Source organism: Nannobrachium achirus, assembly GCF_963921795.1.
Source record: "Nannobrachium achirus genome assembly, chromosome: 24".
In the NCBI taxonomy this organism is placed as follows: Eukaryota; Metazoa; Chordata; class Actinopteri; order Myctophiformes; family Myctophidae; genus Nannobrachium; species Nannobrachium achirus.
Genome location: NC_137831.1, coordinates 3743563 through 3761200, shown reverse-complemented (window position 1 = coordinate 3761200; position 17638 = coordinate 3743563). Strand labels below are relative to the sequence as shown.

Genomic DNA, 17638 nt, shown 5'->3' with positions numbered 1-17638 from the left:
CCCCCCCCATAATAATCCTATTTGAACTGGGGACCCCCCCATAATAATCCTATTTGAACTGCCCCACCCTGACAAGCTCTTGGAATTGTAGACATTCCATTTAGTTTGACTCTGTTCCACAGATAAATATTGTGAAAATATCAGAGCTTGTAGATCGTCTATTTTCACAATGTAATGTAATGTCCATTTCTTAGTGTGGGAACCACTGGGATAGGCTGCACAGCACTTAATTAAAGCCCTTTGCACACAGGCGCGTTTATCCGCACGGATAAAACGGACAATTTCATTTTTTTAAAGAAAACAATGATTCTCTACGACCTCATGCACACCGGATCCGAATTAGCCGTGCGAAGAGTGGTTGCGGCCGTGCGTTTTTTTCTCGATCAAACCCAGTTCGATTTGTGCGTCTTGTCGCATGCGGTAAAAAAACGCATCACTCCTTTTATGACTCCTTGCCAAAAGGCAAGCACATCCAAGGCCAGTATAGGCTGGGTGCTGGACTAAGACAGTGTATACAAATAGAAAAATAAAAGTCTGCACACCAATTTATGCTCCCAAAGAGTAAGTTTGCTTGTGGTACCACAAGTAAACTTACTCTTTTGGGAGCATAAATTGGTGTGCAAACTTTTATTTTTCTATTTGTAGGAACTTCTTCCTAGACGTGGGAAGTTGTCTTCCCTGCAGACACTATAAAATGTGACTGCATCGTACAACGCTGATGAAGGCTTGACGCTGAAACACGTACGTTGTGCTGTTTGCTCTGTGGCGTGCCATGCCAACTTGTAGATTTAAATTAAAGTGCCTTAAATGACAGTTCCGTGAGTGCTGGTATTCTCTTTTAGAGATGTTCTTGTAAAAGTTACTTTCCCGAAAAAATGCTCAGAGAGGTGGAGGAGATGAATTGGAGTCGTGCTTGCTTCCTTTGTGTAAAGATGCACAGCACTTAAACCTTGCACATCCACACAGTGAATCCAATGTTTAATCATCTTCATTTTATTACTTGATAAAATGGACAATCTACCCTCCCTGTAACACCACTACATCAGGGGTCCTCACTGGTTTTCAGGCCAGGGACCCCCTAGCTGAGAGAGAACTGAAGCAGGGACCCCCTAGCTGAGAGAGAACTGAAGCAGGGACCCCTTAGCTGAGAGAGAACTGAAGCAGGGACCCCTTAGCTGAGAGAGAACTGAAGCAGGGACCTCTTAGAGTCTAAGAGGTATACCTAAGGGGTCCCTGCTTCATCTCTTTCTCAGTCTAAGACTTAGACTGAGGAAGAGATGAAGCAGGGACCCCTTAGGTGAGAGAGAGCTGAAGCAGGGACCACTGGGTTGTCTATCACAAGGGTTCCCAAGCCTTGTCAGGCTGCAACCTCCCCAAAATAATCATATTTGAACTGGGGACCCCCCCCACCCCCCGACAAGCACTGGGAATTGTAGGAGTTGAGGCAGTAGATTTAGTTTGACTCTGTTCCACGGATAAGTATTGTGAAAAAAGCCGATCTACAAGCTCAAACGTCTCGCACTACGAGGCGTTGTGAGCTTGTAGATCGGCTATTTTCACACTGCTGGCCTCTTTCTTATGTATAATTTATGAACATGTACAGAGGAGAGACAGTGAGATGGTTTGGACATGTACAGAGGAGGGACAGTGAGATGGTTTGGACATGTACAGAGGAGGGACAGTGAGATGGTTTGGACATGTACAGGAGAGGGACAGTGAGATGGTTTGGACATGTACAGAGGAGGGACGGTGAGATGGTTTGGACATGTACAGAGGAGGGACGGTGAGATGGTTTGGACATGTACAGAGGAGGACAGTGAGATGGACATGTACAGAGGAGGGACAGTGAGATGGTTTGGACATGTACAGAGGAGAGACAGTGAGATGGTTTGGACATGTACAGAGGAGGGACAGTGAGATGGTTTGGACATGTACAGAGGAGGGACAGTGAGATGGTTTGGACATGTACAGAGGAGGGATAGTGAGATGGTTTGGACATGTACAGAGGAGGGACAGTGAGATGGTTTGGACATGTACAGAGGAGGGATAGTGAGATGGTTTGGACATGTACAGAGGAGGGATAGTGAGATGGTTTGGACATGTACAGAGGAGGGATAGTGAGATGGTTTGGACATGTACAGAGGAGGGATAGTGAGATGGTTTGGACATGTACAGAGGAGGGATAGTGAGATGGTTTGGACATGTACAGAGGAGGGATAGTGAGTATATGGGTAGAAGGATGCTGAGGTTGGAACTTCCAGGCAGGAGGCCTAGAGGAAGACCAAAGAGGAGATTTATGGATGTTGTGAAAGAGGACATGAAGGTAGTCGCTGTGAGAGAAGAGGAGGCAGAGGACAGGGTGAGATGGAGGCAGATGATTGGCTGTGGCCACCGCTGAAGGGAGACAGTGCATAGTAAATGGCAGCAGGACGCTGGTTATGACTTAATGTGAGTTAGTTGTTGAACTTCTTTGAACACAGGCGCACTTTAGAGTTACAATCTGAGTCACTCACAAAGGGCTGTTCTTCACCCAACATTCCACAGGGGGGCACTAAACTACAATAACCTTCCCCAGCACCCCACAGGCCCTGGTGTTGCTCTGTCTGTGGCTGTAGGATCTGATCATTATTCTACTGTTGAAATTAATGGATTATAAATATTACTGTCTATAGCTATAGGATCATTATTCTACTGTAGAAATGAATAGATTATAAATATTACTGTCTATAGCTATAGGATCATTATTCTACTGTTGAAATGAATAGATTATAAATATTACTGTCTATAGCTATAGGATCATTATTCTACTGTTGAAATGAATAGATTATAAATATTACTGTCTATAGCTATAGGATCATTATTCTACTGTTGTAAAAGAGCAACAGTGAAATGAATGGATTATAAATATTACTGTCTATAGCTATAGGATCTGATCATTATTCTACTGTTGAAATGAATGGATAATAAATATTACTGTCTATAGCTATAGGATCATTATTCTACTGTTGAAATGAATAGATTATAAATATTACTGTCTATAGCTATAGGATCATTATTCTACTGTTGAAATGAATAGATTATAAATATTACTGTCTATAGCTATAGGATCATTATTCTACTGTTGAAATGAATGGATTATAAATATCACTGTGTGCATCAGTTTGTGACCTGTGACCTTTGTGTTTGACCTTCAGTGTGGATCCATTGTTGAGGAGTGGATCAGGATCCTGACCTTCACCTTCTATAGCAGACGGACGGTGACCAGAGGGTAAGAATAACACCAACACACACCAACACTCTAAAAATAGTTGCTGAATGCACCTGAGACAAATGGAACAATGGAACCACTAGGATAGGCTACACTACAGCACTTAAGCCTTCACATCCACAAAGTAATCCAATGTTTAATCATCTTCATTTTGACTTGATCAAATGGCCAATCTATCCTCCCTGTAGTAAGGGACCCCCTAGCTGAGAGAGAGCTGAAACAGGGACCCCCTAGCTGATAGAGAGCTGAAGCAGGGACCCCCTAGCTGATAGAGAGCTGAAACAGGGAGTCTGGACTTCGGCCTATAGGGAGCGAGTATGAGAAATCAGAAAATGACCTGGCCAAACTGCGTTTCAGTGATGAGTGAAACGCAGTCACTCCACTACATGTAGTGAATACAAATGAGTTGCAGATTAAATGTTGTCGTAGATTTCATAGATGGCTTCACAGACTTGATCACAGTTCTATCATCAGTCTTGTGTAAAAGAGCTTGTAGATCTGCTTTTTTTAAAGTCGTGAAAATGTGTGCAAATCATTGAATATATGTCCTTTTAAGCGAACATGTGTAACTCAAATTTTGCTACTCACACAGTGCCAAACGACTTTTAGATCAACTTTCTCACTATGGGCTTCCCTGCCAGACGACTTAAATCGACTTTGACTTAGAAAAAAAAAGAAATAATAATAATAATTTTTAAAAACATTTTTAATAATTTTTTTTTGGGGACCCCAAAAAATCTAGTAAACATGATTTCAATCACGATTTTGCATGTTCCACCCCCATACAACCCCAGGGCAACCATCTTTGTTTACATAACATGTAAAACATAATGGCCATTATCTCAAGAATGCCTGAACGGATTTCCAATCTTTTTTTTTTGTTTGAAAGCTGTGAACAGCCTGCACAAACATGGTGCATGATCTGTGCATGGGCGTGCATGATCTGTGCACTATAAATTACATGGAAGTCTATGGAGAGGGCTGGCACTATTGCCACTCGAGGGCATTTTTAATTGGCAGGAAGTGAGTTAAGCGAACATGTGTAACTCAAATTTTGCTTCTGGGGGTCAACTTGAACTAAATACTTTGAGATGGGGGTCCGTGGACAAATGCACTCGGTGCAGCGCTTTGAGCTTGAATATCTGCTATTTTTCAATAGTTAAAGCTCAAAATAATGAGTAATAATGCGTTCCCAGTCTAAATGGGTTAAACCACCTCCCCCTATCAAGAACATCTGTTCATGTTAATGTGTATTTTCAGATATTTAACCAATACTCAATAATCTGCTGCTCAATAAGAGACTGTTTGTCATTTCCATCCTTCAAGTTCAATCTAAAAAAATGGTTAGTTGACAATCAAACCTGTGACCATGTATAGTTCTAAGAGTACAGCTCATGCCATGTACGTATATTTTTAACTATCCTTTTTTAATGTAGGGTACTGTTAGTAATATGTGTTGTTTTTTTTTTTTTTTTCTTGGTTCAGGAAAAATAGTATTTGTATGTATGTTATTAGGCGCCCTCTCCTAATGTAGGGTTACTGTTTGTTGGTATGTATTGTTTTGTCTTCATGTGGGGACTACGGATGAAATTTAGCATTCTTGCTAATTCCGGCTTATTTACATTGCATTCATGTAGTGTTCATTAATATGCATTGTCCCGTCTAAATAAACAAATAAAGTAAAGTAAAGTAAGTAAATAATAAGGTCTACTCCCTTTCACTTTGAGCTCACTTTGAGCTGCAATTCTTTGTATGAAAGGTGCTATACAAATAAAGTTTATTATTATTATTATTATTATTTCCCCTCTGCACCAAAACAACTTAGCCTTAAATAGACGATCTACAAGCTCACACGCTTGTAGCTCATCTATTGTCTGTGAATGTCCCCCCCGCAATGTTAATGTTATTTTTAGTTGTATGGTTAATTGGAAGTTTTATTAATTAATGTATTATTGATTTAGTTTTCCTGTAATAAGTATGTCTGCTCTCCTCCCAACAGACACCTCGGCAGCCAATGAGGTAAGTTTATATAACTGGGATAGAGTTCTCAAATTCTGCCCGAACCCGACCCTTGCACGCACGCACGCACGCACGCACGCACGCACGCACGCACGCACACACACACACACACACACACACTACACAAAGAAACACAGTGGAATTCCTTTTGACAGACGTTTATTAATATGCATTTGAGGCAATAAAGATGTCATGAAATCAAAACCCACCTTGTCGTGTTTTTGGATTACATAGGGTTGGTTAGGTTCATGTTTTTGACAGTATTATATTACAGTATGTTGTCATAGGATATGTTGTGTCGTATGATATGAGTTTCTTTTACTATATAATGGTTGTATTGAACATAGTAAATTATGACTTGAAGGTTTTTATGTTGTAACAAAGACAATGGAATAGAAGTGGTTGGAATCTATTTTATGTAAGCTTCAAGTCAAACAGGCAGAATGGTGTCTAGAATCAATAAAAAAAAAACAGGATGCTGTCTAAAATCAGTTAAAAAACTGAATGCAGTTGATAACTTTGTGGCTCAGCTTATAATTGTTCATTAATGTGATGCTGCATGCCATGAGTGATATTTTTTCAGTTAAACATTTACGTTTGGGGGTAGTATGACACCGTCTGAAACTTTATAGCCATTAATTAGTGTAATTAGTGTAATGTAAAGACCAAAATGAATGTAAAACCCCAAGTTTGATTAGAAAATAACTTTTCTATTTTTGGTAACTTATCAAATTACTCATATATAAATGGTAAATGGTGCATGTATATAGCACCTCTCTCCAAGGCGCTTTATGATGGAAAAAATAGAACCACAATAATAAATATATGTTTTGGTCTGCTGTTTCTTGCTTCGACTTCAAATATGACAAAAAATACCATTTAAGTGTGAAAGACCTGGTGGTGTAAAGGTAACACACAGGTCTCATAAGTGGAAGGTTGGGGGTTTGAATCCGGGTGTCAGCAGCTTCAACTTTTGTCCATAAGAGGAGTATAGCCCGCCTCCCTCAGGTGCTAGAGGCTTCAAATTTAAATAAAAAAAAAAAAGAAATGTTTTGTTTGCTTTTCCCCTTCTTCCCTGCCTCCTTTTCTCTTCTTCCTTTCACTCCGCCAGCCTTTCTTCTCTTTCCGTCTCCGCCAGCCTGGGCCGTCACTTTTGGAATCTCGTTAGTGTCTGACATGTTCCAGTCTGATGTTTACAGTCTTTAACCATCTTTCGGGGATTTACCGATCGCTCTTTCACCATCTTTCGGGTTTCTCCATTTCACCATCTTTCACCATCTTTCGGGTTTCTCCATTTCACCGTCTTTCGGGTCTCTTCTTTACACAGTTTGCACTTTCACCATCTTTCGGGGGTTTCTTTGCATGATTTACCCATGTTCCTCATTCTGGGTTTTTATTCTTGAACCATTTTCAGCCTGTACCTTCACCATTGGTGAGGTTCGAACTCATAGTCTTTGATCTTTGAGGCATTTTTCTTAACCACTGCACCACAGGTTCATACTGAATCTGTTGTCTTGCATGTTTTTAAGTGAAAGATCAGAGGTAAAGGTAGCCAGGTAAAACTTCGGAAAATCCCTAATCTGGGATTGAACTAGGAACCTTCTGCTTGCTGGCCCAGTAACTTCTCCACCACACCACCATGGCTCATACAAGCTTTGTTCTCCTGCACAATTTCAAGGTTAAAGGTATAGGAACAAGGTAAAATATAAACAATATCTTTGACATCTGCCAGGTTTGAACTAGTGACCTCCTGGCCTTAAGGGTTTTCCATTAACCACTACTCTATGAATGTTTGCTCTAAATGTATTCCTTTGCTTATTTTCACTATAAGATTAAATGAAGGCGCAAGAGTGAGATAAAAGCTAGAAGGATTCCTTGCTGGATTTGAACTAAGACCTTATGGATTACCAGTCAGGGATCTTACCACTGCACCACTGGAACTTGCAAAGTGCCTTCTTTCAAGGTTATATAAAGCTAAAAGAACTAAATGTAATACAGAGAAAATTCCATGCTGGTTTTGAACCCCAAACCTCCTGTTTACAAGGGCTGCATCTTAACCACTAGACTATTGAATCTGATGTCTAATCTATCCAATTTAGCAGATTTTAATCAAAGATGAAGCTACAAGAGCCAGGCAAAACATGGGAAATGTTCTTGCTGGTTTCAAATCAAGAACATCCTGATTATCCACTGCATCAAAAAGCCAAATAAAAAGAGGAAATAAAGAAAGATAGAATAAATAAACAACAAATGGTTCTGCTTGTGGTAATGCATGTTTAAACTTGAAGAAGACCCCCAGTGGATTTGAACCCAGGACCTTCAGATTGTAAGACCTGTACCTTAACCACTGCTCCACCATCTCAATCTGATCAGTTCATTTGTATGTTCTTGATTAAAAGAATAAAGGTAACGGGGCCAGATAAAACTGACAGAAAATTATTTACCAGGATCGAACTAACAACCTTTTGGTAGCAATGCCCATGTCATAACCACTCCTCCAACTATGGTGGTTAACATTCAGTTGTGTCTCTTACATTTTTACTAAAAGATCAGAAGATGTGCATGAGTGATTTAAAAGGTGGAGAATATCTATGCTGGGTTTTACCAAGGAGTTTGTAGTTGCAAACTATATTTTTGGAGCTGTGTGGAACACAAGCTACCCTATACGTGGCCGTGTGTGTAGGTATGTGGGTGGGTATGTGGGTGGGTATGTGGGTCTGTGGGTGGGTCTGTGGGTCTGTATGTAGCCTGTATAGTACCCTGGGTGACCAGAGAGGTGCTGTTGAGTCTAGCCTGCCCTGAGCATCAACTGCAATACACACACACACACACACACACACACACACACACACACACACACACACACACACACACACACACACACACAGCTCCACTTCGAACAGAGGTTCGATTTTTTTACCATTGCACTCAACCACCAGGGTAAAACTTTAAATAACTTCCTTGACCAAGGTTTGAACCAGTGACCTCTTGGCCAAGAGGCTTTAGCCTTAACCACTACTCTATGAAGATTGAAATAGAGGGTCTTCCTCTGCAAATTGTCACCAAAAGAATGTATAAAGGTGTAAGAGTAAGATAAAAGCATAAAGGATTCTTTGCTGGATTTGAACTAGGACCCTTCTGGTTGCCAGTTAGGGATCTTACCGCTGCACCACTGGAACCTTAAAGTTGACTTCTTTCAAGTTTAAATAAAGCAAAAAAAACAACAAGATAAAATATGGAGAAAATCCCATGCTGGTTCTGAACCCAGAACCTCTTGTTTGCAAGGGCTGCATCTTAACCACTAGACTGTTGAATCTGATGTCTGCTCTGTCCAATTTTGCACTTTATAATAAAAGATGAAGATACAAGAGCCAGGAAAAACATGGGAAAAGAACATCCTGATTATCCACTAAATCAAAAAGCCAAATAAAAAGAGGAAATAAAGAAAGATAGAATAAATAAACAACAAATGGTTCTGCTTGTGGTAATGCTGGTTCAAACTTGAAAAATATACCGGAAGTGAACCCAGGAACTTGAGTTCATGAGGCCTGTACTTTAACCACTGCTCCACCATGTCATAGAAGAATCCCTGGCATGTTCTTGATTAAAATATTTGATAGGGGTAACAGAGCCAGATGAAACTGACAGAACATCTTTACCAGGATTGAACAATCAGTCTTCTGGCAGGAAAGCCCATATCATAACCACTACTCCAACTATGGTTGGCTTTTTATTGTGTCTCATTTTTACTAAAAGATCAGAAAAAGGTGCATGAGTAATGTAAAAGGCAGAGAATATCTTGCTAGGTTTGAACCAAGGGCTTTAAGTTGCCAACTCTATGTTTTTACCATTGCACAAACTATAATTTGCACCTCTTTTGGTCTATTGTGTGTTCTTCAATGTAAGATTAGATAAAATGTAAAATAACTAGGCATTTCAAAAGCGATACCAGTATGTCCTTTGTTGGCTATAGGGTGCAGTCATTGGGCTAAAATTCGGGTGATACAGAGAAGATTAGCATGGCACCACATTGAGAACCATGTAGAGTCAATCCAATTCAAGCCAATTTTAGTACCACTTGAACTCATGGTTCCAACTCACTGAAATGAGAGGCAAGGCTTAGAGTTAGTGAATGGGTTATTTGGGGGCTGGAAGAGACACTGGGAAGACCAAGAAACAAGGAAAAAAATGTTTCATGGTGGGGCCCCTTAAAAGTGAGAAAGATTTCCCTATTGGTATTGAACCCAGAACCTTCAGTGCACAAGAATTGTATCTTTACCACTGTTCCACTGTGGTCTTCAACTATTCTGTCCTATCAGGCCTTTTTCACTAAAATATTTGGTCACAAAAAACCTTCTAGAATAAGATTTCTGTAGTAATTAGAAAGCTTAAAAAATACAAGGGTACCCTGCCCATTTTTAAGCTGTCTTAATTAATCATGCATGCAAGACATAGAGTGTCTTGTCGTGCTTCCTCACAATCTGGGTTGGCTTTGTCAGAGGCATAAAAAGACGTTTAAATAAATACTTTATGAAATGTCTGTGGATGAAATGAATGGGAAAACAACTTTCAGGACTTCACCGGAATAAGCCCAGGTGGGGGTTTAACTGTGATGCCTTCCAACATATGATAACATAGGTAGACAGGCCTGCTTTTCAATGAAGATGGTCATAATTAATCATGATATGAACATGCAAGGCGAATGAGGGCGAATAGCGCTACATTACACACTAAAGGCTCAGAAGGAGTCTAAAGAAGTGAGTTTTCAATTGTCAGTAAAACCTGAAGAGTAAAACTGCCTTCTGAAAGGTTTCTGGGGCAACTTGATCTTTGTCCTGGGGTTTTCAGTTAGGGTTCAGTCAGCCTCCCTGTGTCAGCTGATCTGAGTGCACGGTGGGGTTGTAGGGTTCCATCAGGCTTTGAAGGTATGGAGGTATGGAGTCATGTGTCTGCACCAGCACCACCATGGTTAATACTTAATCTGTTCTCTTGTATGGAGGTATGGAGTCATGTGTCTGCACCACCATGGTTAATACTTAATCTGTTCTCTTGTATGGAGGTATGGAGTCATGTGTCTGCACCACCATGGTTAATACTTAATCTGTTCTCTTGTATGGAGGTATGGAGTCATGTGTCTGCACCATCATGGTTAATACTTAATCTGTTCTCTTGTATGGAGGTATGGAGTCATGTGTCTGCACCACCATGGTTAATACTTAATCTGTTCTCTTGTGTGGAGGTATGGAGTCATGTGTCTGCACCACCATGGTTAATACTTAATCTGTTCTGTTGTGTGGAGGTATGGAGTCATGTGTCTGCACCACCATGGTTAATACTTAATCTGTTCTCTTGTATGGAGGTATGGAGTCATGTGTCTGCACCACCATGGTTAATACTTAATCTGTTCTCTTGTATGGAGGTATGGAGTCATGTGTCTGCACCACCATGGTTAATACTTAATCTGTTCTCTTGTATGGAGGTATGGAGTCATGTGTCTGCACCACCATGGTTAATACTTAATCTGTTCTCTTGTATGGAGGTATGGAGTCATGTGTCTGCACCACCATGGTTAATACTTAATCTGTTCTCTTGTATGGAGTCATGTGTCTGCACCACCATGGTTAATACTTAATCTGTTCTCTTGTATGGAGGTATGGAGTCATGTGTCTGCACCACCATGGTTAATATTTAATCTGTTCTCTTGTATGGAGGTATGGAGTCATGTGTCTGCACCACCATGGTTAATACTTAATCTGTTCTCTTGTATGGAGGTATGGAGTCATGTGTCTGCACCACCATGGTTAATACTTAATCTGTTCTCTTGTATGGAGGTATGGAGTCATGTGTCTGCACCACCATGGTTAATACTTAATCTGTTCTCTTGTGTGCTTTTCACTGAAAGATTAGATAAATGTTTATGAAAATATAACATTCTATGCTAGTCTGGAACCCAGAAGCTCCTGGATGCTGTGACTATAGTTTGACCAGTGTGCCACTGTGAAGAACATTTAGTTTGTTCTATTATGTGGGTTACAGTAAAAGATAAGGTTCAGGAGCCAGGTAAAACAACAGCTGGTTCTGCTTGTGGTTATGCAGGTACAAACTTGGAGAAAAAAAACGTATTGGTTTGGAACCAAGAACTTTTTAATACAAGCCCTGTATCTTTAACCACTTCACTAATGTGATCATATTTAATCTGTTCTATTGCACCTTCTCAAGTGAAAGATTACAGGTACAGGTACAATAGCCAGGTAAAACTTTGCATTATGTTATTGCAGGATTTTAACCAAAAACCTTATATTTCATCGGGAGGCCTGTTTGTTCACCATGGCACCACTGTGATTAAAGTGAGAAAACATTTCACTGGTGGCATTGAACCCAGAACCTTCAGTGCACAAGACATATATCTTTACCACTGCTCCACTATGCTCACCAACCTGTCTGTGAAACTTGGTCAAAAAAAGAGAAAAAAGAAATAGTGTTTCTTGTCATGATTCCTCACAAGCCACGGTGGCTTTGTCAGAGGCTTAAAAGATGTTTAAATAAATACTTCATGAAATGTCTGTGGATGATATGAATGGGGATCAGAGTGAGAACAGGTGGGGTTTAACTGCAATGCCTTACAACGTATGATATACATAGTTACACATGGCTACTTTTCAATTGATTAAGTTATATTTCAACATTCATGATGTGTATACTGTAACATCAATTAGGACAATAATGCTAATTGTATGGGTCGAAGTAGGGTCTGAGAAGTTAAGACATAATATCTTCAGCTGAGGAGTAAGTCTACCATTCTAACGTTTCTGGGGCAAGTTGATCTTTGTCCTGGTGTTTTCAGTGAGGGTTCAGTCAGCCTCCCTGTGTCAGCTGATCTGAGTGCACGGTGGGGTGGTAGGGTTCCATCAGGCTTTGAAGGTATGGAGGTATGGAGTCATGTGTCTGCACCACCATGGTTAATACTTAATCTGTTCTCTTGTATGGAGGTATGGAGTCATGTGTCTGCACCACCATGGTTCATACTTAATCTGTTCTCTTGTATGGAGGTATGGAGTCATGTGTCTGCACCACCATGGTTAATACTTAATCTGTTCTCTTGTATGGAGGTATGGAGTCATGTGTCTGCACCACCATGGTTAATACTTAATCTGTTCTCTTGTGTGCTTTTCACTGAAAGATTAGATAAATGTTTATGAGTCAGTAAAAAAAAAAGAACATTCTTTGCTGGTCTTGAACCAAGAAACTTCTAAATGCTGTATCTGCACTTTGACCAGTGTGCCACTGGGATGAATACTTAAATTGTTCTATTAGGTGGCTGTCAGTAAAAGACAAGGTTCAGGAGCCAATGAGGGAGCAGTATTCTTGGTGACATCACCACCAACAAGTGTGACCTGATACATAAATAACAACAACACCCACGTTAAATCTTTTGTAGCTTTTGAAATATTTAACTTTAAGCACCCAATGCAGGGTTTGAGGGATTGAATGTAGGAGTCTCAGAAGTAATGTTGGAGTGCCCCTTGGGAAGATCTTCATGCCCATATATGGTGTTCCATGCAAGGCGACACTGTTTTGTAGGGATAGTGTTTCTAATTTGGATATGACATTGGTGTAGTGGTTAGTGCACATGCCCTTCATGCAGAAGGTGAATGGTTCAAATCATGCTTGAGCCAATGTTAGTAAGTGGGAGAAGGCAACAGTCGGTTCCATGACCTTCCCAAGGCTGGGTTTAGACTACAGTCAAATCTGAATCTGATTTTGTTCTCAAATCTGATCTTTTGGCCCAACTGTTCACACTGCATTTGCAAGTGACACAGTTCTGATCTGTGTGTTCAGACTGATTTTCAAATCCTGCCTGAATCTGATCTGTGTCACATCAAGATTGGAATCCGATCTGCTTAAATGAGCCTAAATGCAGACAGGTCACATGCAGGTCACATGACATCTGATTTTAGAAGTTTCATATTATGTGACTTGGCTCGTTAGATCAGGTTGGTGCATTCAGACTGAGACACATCTTTAGAAATCAGATTTGAATCAGATTTGAAACCACCTCTGGATGTGGTTTCTAGAAATCAGATTTCATGTGACCTGCATGTGACCTGTCTGCATTTAGACTATTTTAAACAAATCGGATTCCTCTTTTGATGTGACACAGGTGGATCTGATTCAGGCTAGATTTCGGTGGCAGTGTAAATCAGGCCTCAGTAACAAGAAATCTGGTGAAATAAAATGTCTTCAACCAATCATCAAGGACAATGATACACGAAAGAAGAATTGTTTCTATTTATTACTATTTCAAAGTCCTTGGGTGACATCATTCAACTCTAAGGCCTGCTATTTCACAGTGGCAGCCACGTGCACACATAGACATCAAAGGGGGCTTGAGCCTAGTCACCTAGCTCAGAAATAATAAAGTTCACTTTTTTTTCAAGTTTTTCCTTTGTTTTTTGGGTAGAAAATATTTTATTAAAATATTTAAAAAAAAGTCCAAGGCACCAGTCTGTCGAAGACACAACAATAATAATTTACAAACGAGGACAAGGCAGCAGAAACTGCACCAGCATTTCTTTTCTTCATTTAGCTGTTTCAGAGAGAGATGACAAACTCCAGTTATTAAAACAAATAAAAAGACCCTGCGCTTTGAGAAATATCAGATCACAGCACGGCACAGTGCTGCGCTGCGAGCTTGTAGATCTGCAATTTTTGAAAAAGCGTGAACATTTGTGCAATTCTTTGAATATTTCAAATTCTTTTAAGGTTTTTTGAAAAACCTATGTTTCTATGTTAGTGGTGCTCAAATTTTTCATGTGATGTACCCCCAAAATTATATGTATTTGGCCACGGACCCCCATCTGAAAACATTTAGTTCCAGGGACCCCCCCTGAAGCAAAGTTTGAGTTACAAATGTTCACTTAAAAAAAATACATATATTCAAAGATTTGCCCACATTTTCACGACTTTTCAAAAATAGCAGATTTACAAGCTCGCAGCGTGGTAATCTCAAACGTTTTAATTTCAAGGACCCCCATAACTCTGAGTGTACAGATGGAACCCCACTCTCAGAGATGGAAACCCCCTCAAGGAATTCTGAGAGTCCCTGGACCTCACTATAGAGAACCACTGACTTAGATTTTTACATTGGTATCGGATTCGGTATCGGAATATTTTTTATGTTTTTGGTTGTGTATTTTTCATAAAAGAATGCCCTTGAATGCAAAAGCAGCATAAGTAACCGATCTAAAAGATCACAATCTATCCTGATGCATTGTGAGCTTGTAGATTTGAGAACTACCATGGCAATACCCTAAATAGGGACAGTGTTAGGTTGACTGAGGTTAAGTCTGTCTGTGGGTTTTCATAAATATTTAACCTAGGAACATTATTATTAATAACAAGAACTTGTGACTAATTTTGGATCCATTTGGAACAGAGGGTCACAAGGTTGCTGGCAACGACACCACGATATGAGAGTGATGGACACAGAGAGAGAATGGAGAGCTTTGTATGGTGCAGTGTTTCTCTAAGTGGGTGTCGTGGCCTGTGACGCAAGCCCAGGGATGCCACAGAATACTTTGATAATATTTGGAATCCATCAATATGACATCAGTTTGTAACCACTTTGAGTCTAAATTGACCCGAGTTAAGGTGGTTGCACACTGCACTGCTTTTTTGAGAAATAGACAACGCAGTAACAGAAAATGGATTCTATTTGATCAGCACTTCCTTGTTTTCCAAGGCAACCGTGTTGCGCTTGGGGGGATGCATTTCAGCCGTCTGTAAACAAGGAAATACTTGTTTTTAGTTTTGAGTCAAATTATTAATTGTATTTATTAGCCGGGTAATAAGTGCTATAACGTCTTGCTGCTTGGTCATTATGGCGTACATGGTGTATATGGACACTTCAGGCTGATAATTCCCCTCGGCTCCGCCTCTGGAAATTATCAGCCCGTCGTGTCCATATAAGCCATAATGACCGCGCAGCAAGACCTTATCCCATACTTATGTATGTATTCTCTGTAGTTCCCTGTTACAATCATAAATAAATACATGTATGTATTGTATGCAGGGCAGGAATTTCATGGAGGCCATGAAGGCCATGGTCGTCGTTGCCCCTCAGTTTGGCCTTGTGCCCCTCAAACCAATGGCATGACCTGAGGTCACAGTGGCCTTAATGCCCCAGATGACTGTACCACTTTCTCCTCTGTCTCTTTCTTGTCAATATGTAGTAAGTAGACACCAGTGTCTCTTTCTTGTCATGTAGACACCAGTGTCTTTTGTTGAGATGCTTAAATCTTCCCTGAGTCCCCATCTTTAAACTGATCCAGTGACTTTGAGAAGCTGAGCATGGATCAGAAATACCATCATTTATATATTTCACTGCAGATTAGGTTATCATCCCTAACCCTTAAATTCAACAAATTCTTTCAATGGACTAAAATCTAGTTTTATTTGATGGCCTTCCTGCCCTGGCATTTGTCCTTTGTGGCCTCAAACAATGGACAACACCAAAGGCCAAGTGGCCTTGCCCCTAAAATGACGAAATTCCAGGCCTGATTGTATTATATGTGTTGTCTACAGTTCCCTGTTACAATCATAAATAAATACATGTATTGTATGTGTTCCCTGCAGTTCCCTGTTACAAGCGCTGCAAACAGATGGAGTATTCAGACGAGCTGGAGGCCATCATAGAGGAGGATGATGGAGACGGAGGATGGGTGGACACCTATCACAATGCAGGTCTGATACACACGCACACACTGTTTTAACACTTAAGTTGCAATGAATTAAATCTGGGTTAGGGTTAGACAATGCAGGTCTGATACGCATGCGCACGCACGCACGCACGCACGCACGCACACTGTTTTAATCAAGCTTTATTTGGAAAGTTAAACTAAGGTTGACATGTCCAATGTCAACACAAAAACATGTTCAGGTCACATGGTTTTGGAACAGTTGGTTCCCAAAGCTGCTTGCTTAGGTTTCACCCAGTCATGATGTTCCTGGAAATATTACATATATATTAGGGGTGCAACATATCGAACCGAATATCGAAAATCGTATCGAACCGAGAAATATCGAACCGAATGACCCTGTACCGAACAATACAATACAATACCACACCACATCCACATTCCCCTGGAACCCCCTCAAGGACCCCTAGGGCTCCGCAGAGCCCACTTAGAGAACCACTACCCTATAGGTTGGGTACCGTATTGTTCAAAGTTAACAAAAAATACATAGTTATAAAAATACATTTATAAATCAAGGACATTTCTGTTGTATTTTTGTATCGAAAAAGTATCGAACCGTGACACCAAAATATCGAACCGAACCGAACCGTGAATTTTGTGTATCGTTGCACCCCTAATATATATATACATGTATTTAAATATACATGCATTTTTAAATGAGAGGGAGAAAAAAAAATCTAGGCCTGCAAAAGGTTTGTAATTAATCAAAGGTTTTGGAGAATGTTTGGCTACACGTCGTTGTTTTTGTCTAAGATTGCGTACATTCCTCAGTGGAATGAGTATGAAAGGACCCCAATGTAAACAAGCTACTCTATAGTGCTTTTCTTGGGTTTAAATCCTATTAGTAGACCTTGTCTACTAAAAGAAAACTCTTCTCTTTCACCTCTTATGCCAGGGTACCAGACAGTGATAACCTTTCTATGCCAGGGTACCAGACAGTGATCACCTTTCTATGCCAGGGTACCAGTCAGTGATCACCTTTCTATGTCAGGGTACCAGTCAGTGATCACCTTTCTATGCCAGGGTACCAGTCAGTGATCACCTTTCTATGCCAGGGTACCAGACAGTGATCACCTTTCTATGTCAGGGTACCAGTCAGTGATCACCTTTCTATGCCAGGGTACCAGACAGTGATCACCTTTCTATGTCAGGGTACCAGACAGTGATAACCTTTCTATGCCAGGGTACCAGACAGTGATAACCTTTCTATGCCAGGGTACCAGACAGTGATCACCTTTCTATGCCAGGGTACCAGTCAGTGATCACCTTTCTATGCCAGGGTACCAGTCAGTGATCACCTTTCTATGCCAGGGTACCAGACAGTGATCACCTTTCTATGCCAGGGTACCAGTCAGTGATCACCTTTCTATGTCAGGGTACCAGACAGTGATCACCTTTCTATGCCAGGGTACCAGACAGTGATCACCTTTCTATGCCAGGGTACCAGTCAGTGATCACCTTTCTATGCCAGGGTACCAGTCAGTGATCACCTTTCTATGCCAGGGTACCAGACAGTGATCACCTTTCTATGCCAGGGTACCAGTCAGTGATCACCTTTCTATGTCAGGGTACCAGACAGTGATCACCTTTCTAT

The 17638-nt window shown here is 40.6% G+C and overlaps 2 protein-coding genes across 2 annotated transcripts in view; one reads left to right on the top strand and one right to left on the bottom strand.

Annotated features, from left to right (window-relative positions):
* The window catches only part of LOC308309380 (uncharacterized protein), a gene marked incomplete at both ends in the record, with an annotated part of 100582 nt that overhangs the window by 44225 nt on the left and 38719 nt on the right, over positions 1–17638 (bottom strand). The window lies entirely within an intron of this gene.
* LOC308309327 (ubiquitin-like-conjugating enzyme ATG3) overlaps positions 2318–17638 on the top strand; it is a gene marked incomplete at both ends in the record, with an annotated part of 29379 nt that continues 14058 nt past the window's right edge. The window contains 4 exons of the mRNA XM_080754876.1: positions 2318–2359; positions 3195–3268; positions 12132–12208; positions 15923–16030. Of these exons, the coding sequence (XP_080611002.1) occupies positions 2318–2359; positions 3195–3268; positions 12132–12208; positions 15923–16030 (301 nt within the window). The remainder of the gene's footprint in view (positions 2360–3194; positions 3269–12131; positions 12209–15922; positions 16031–17638) is intronic.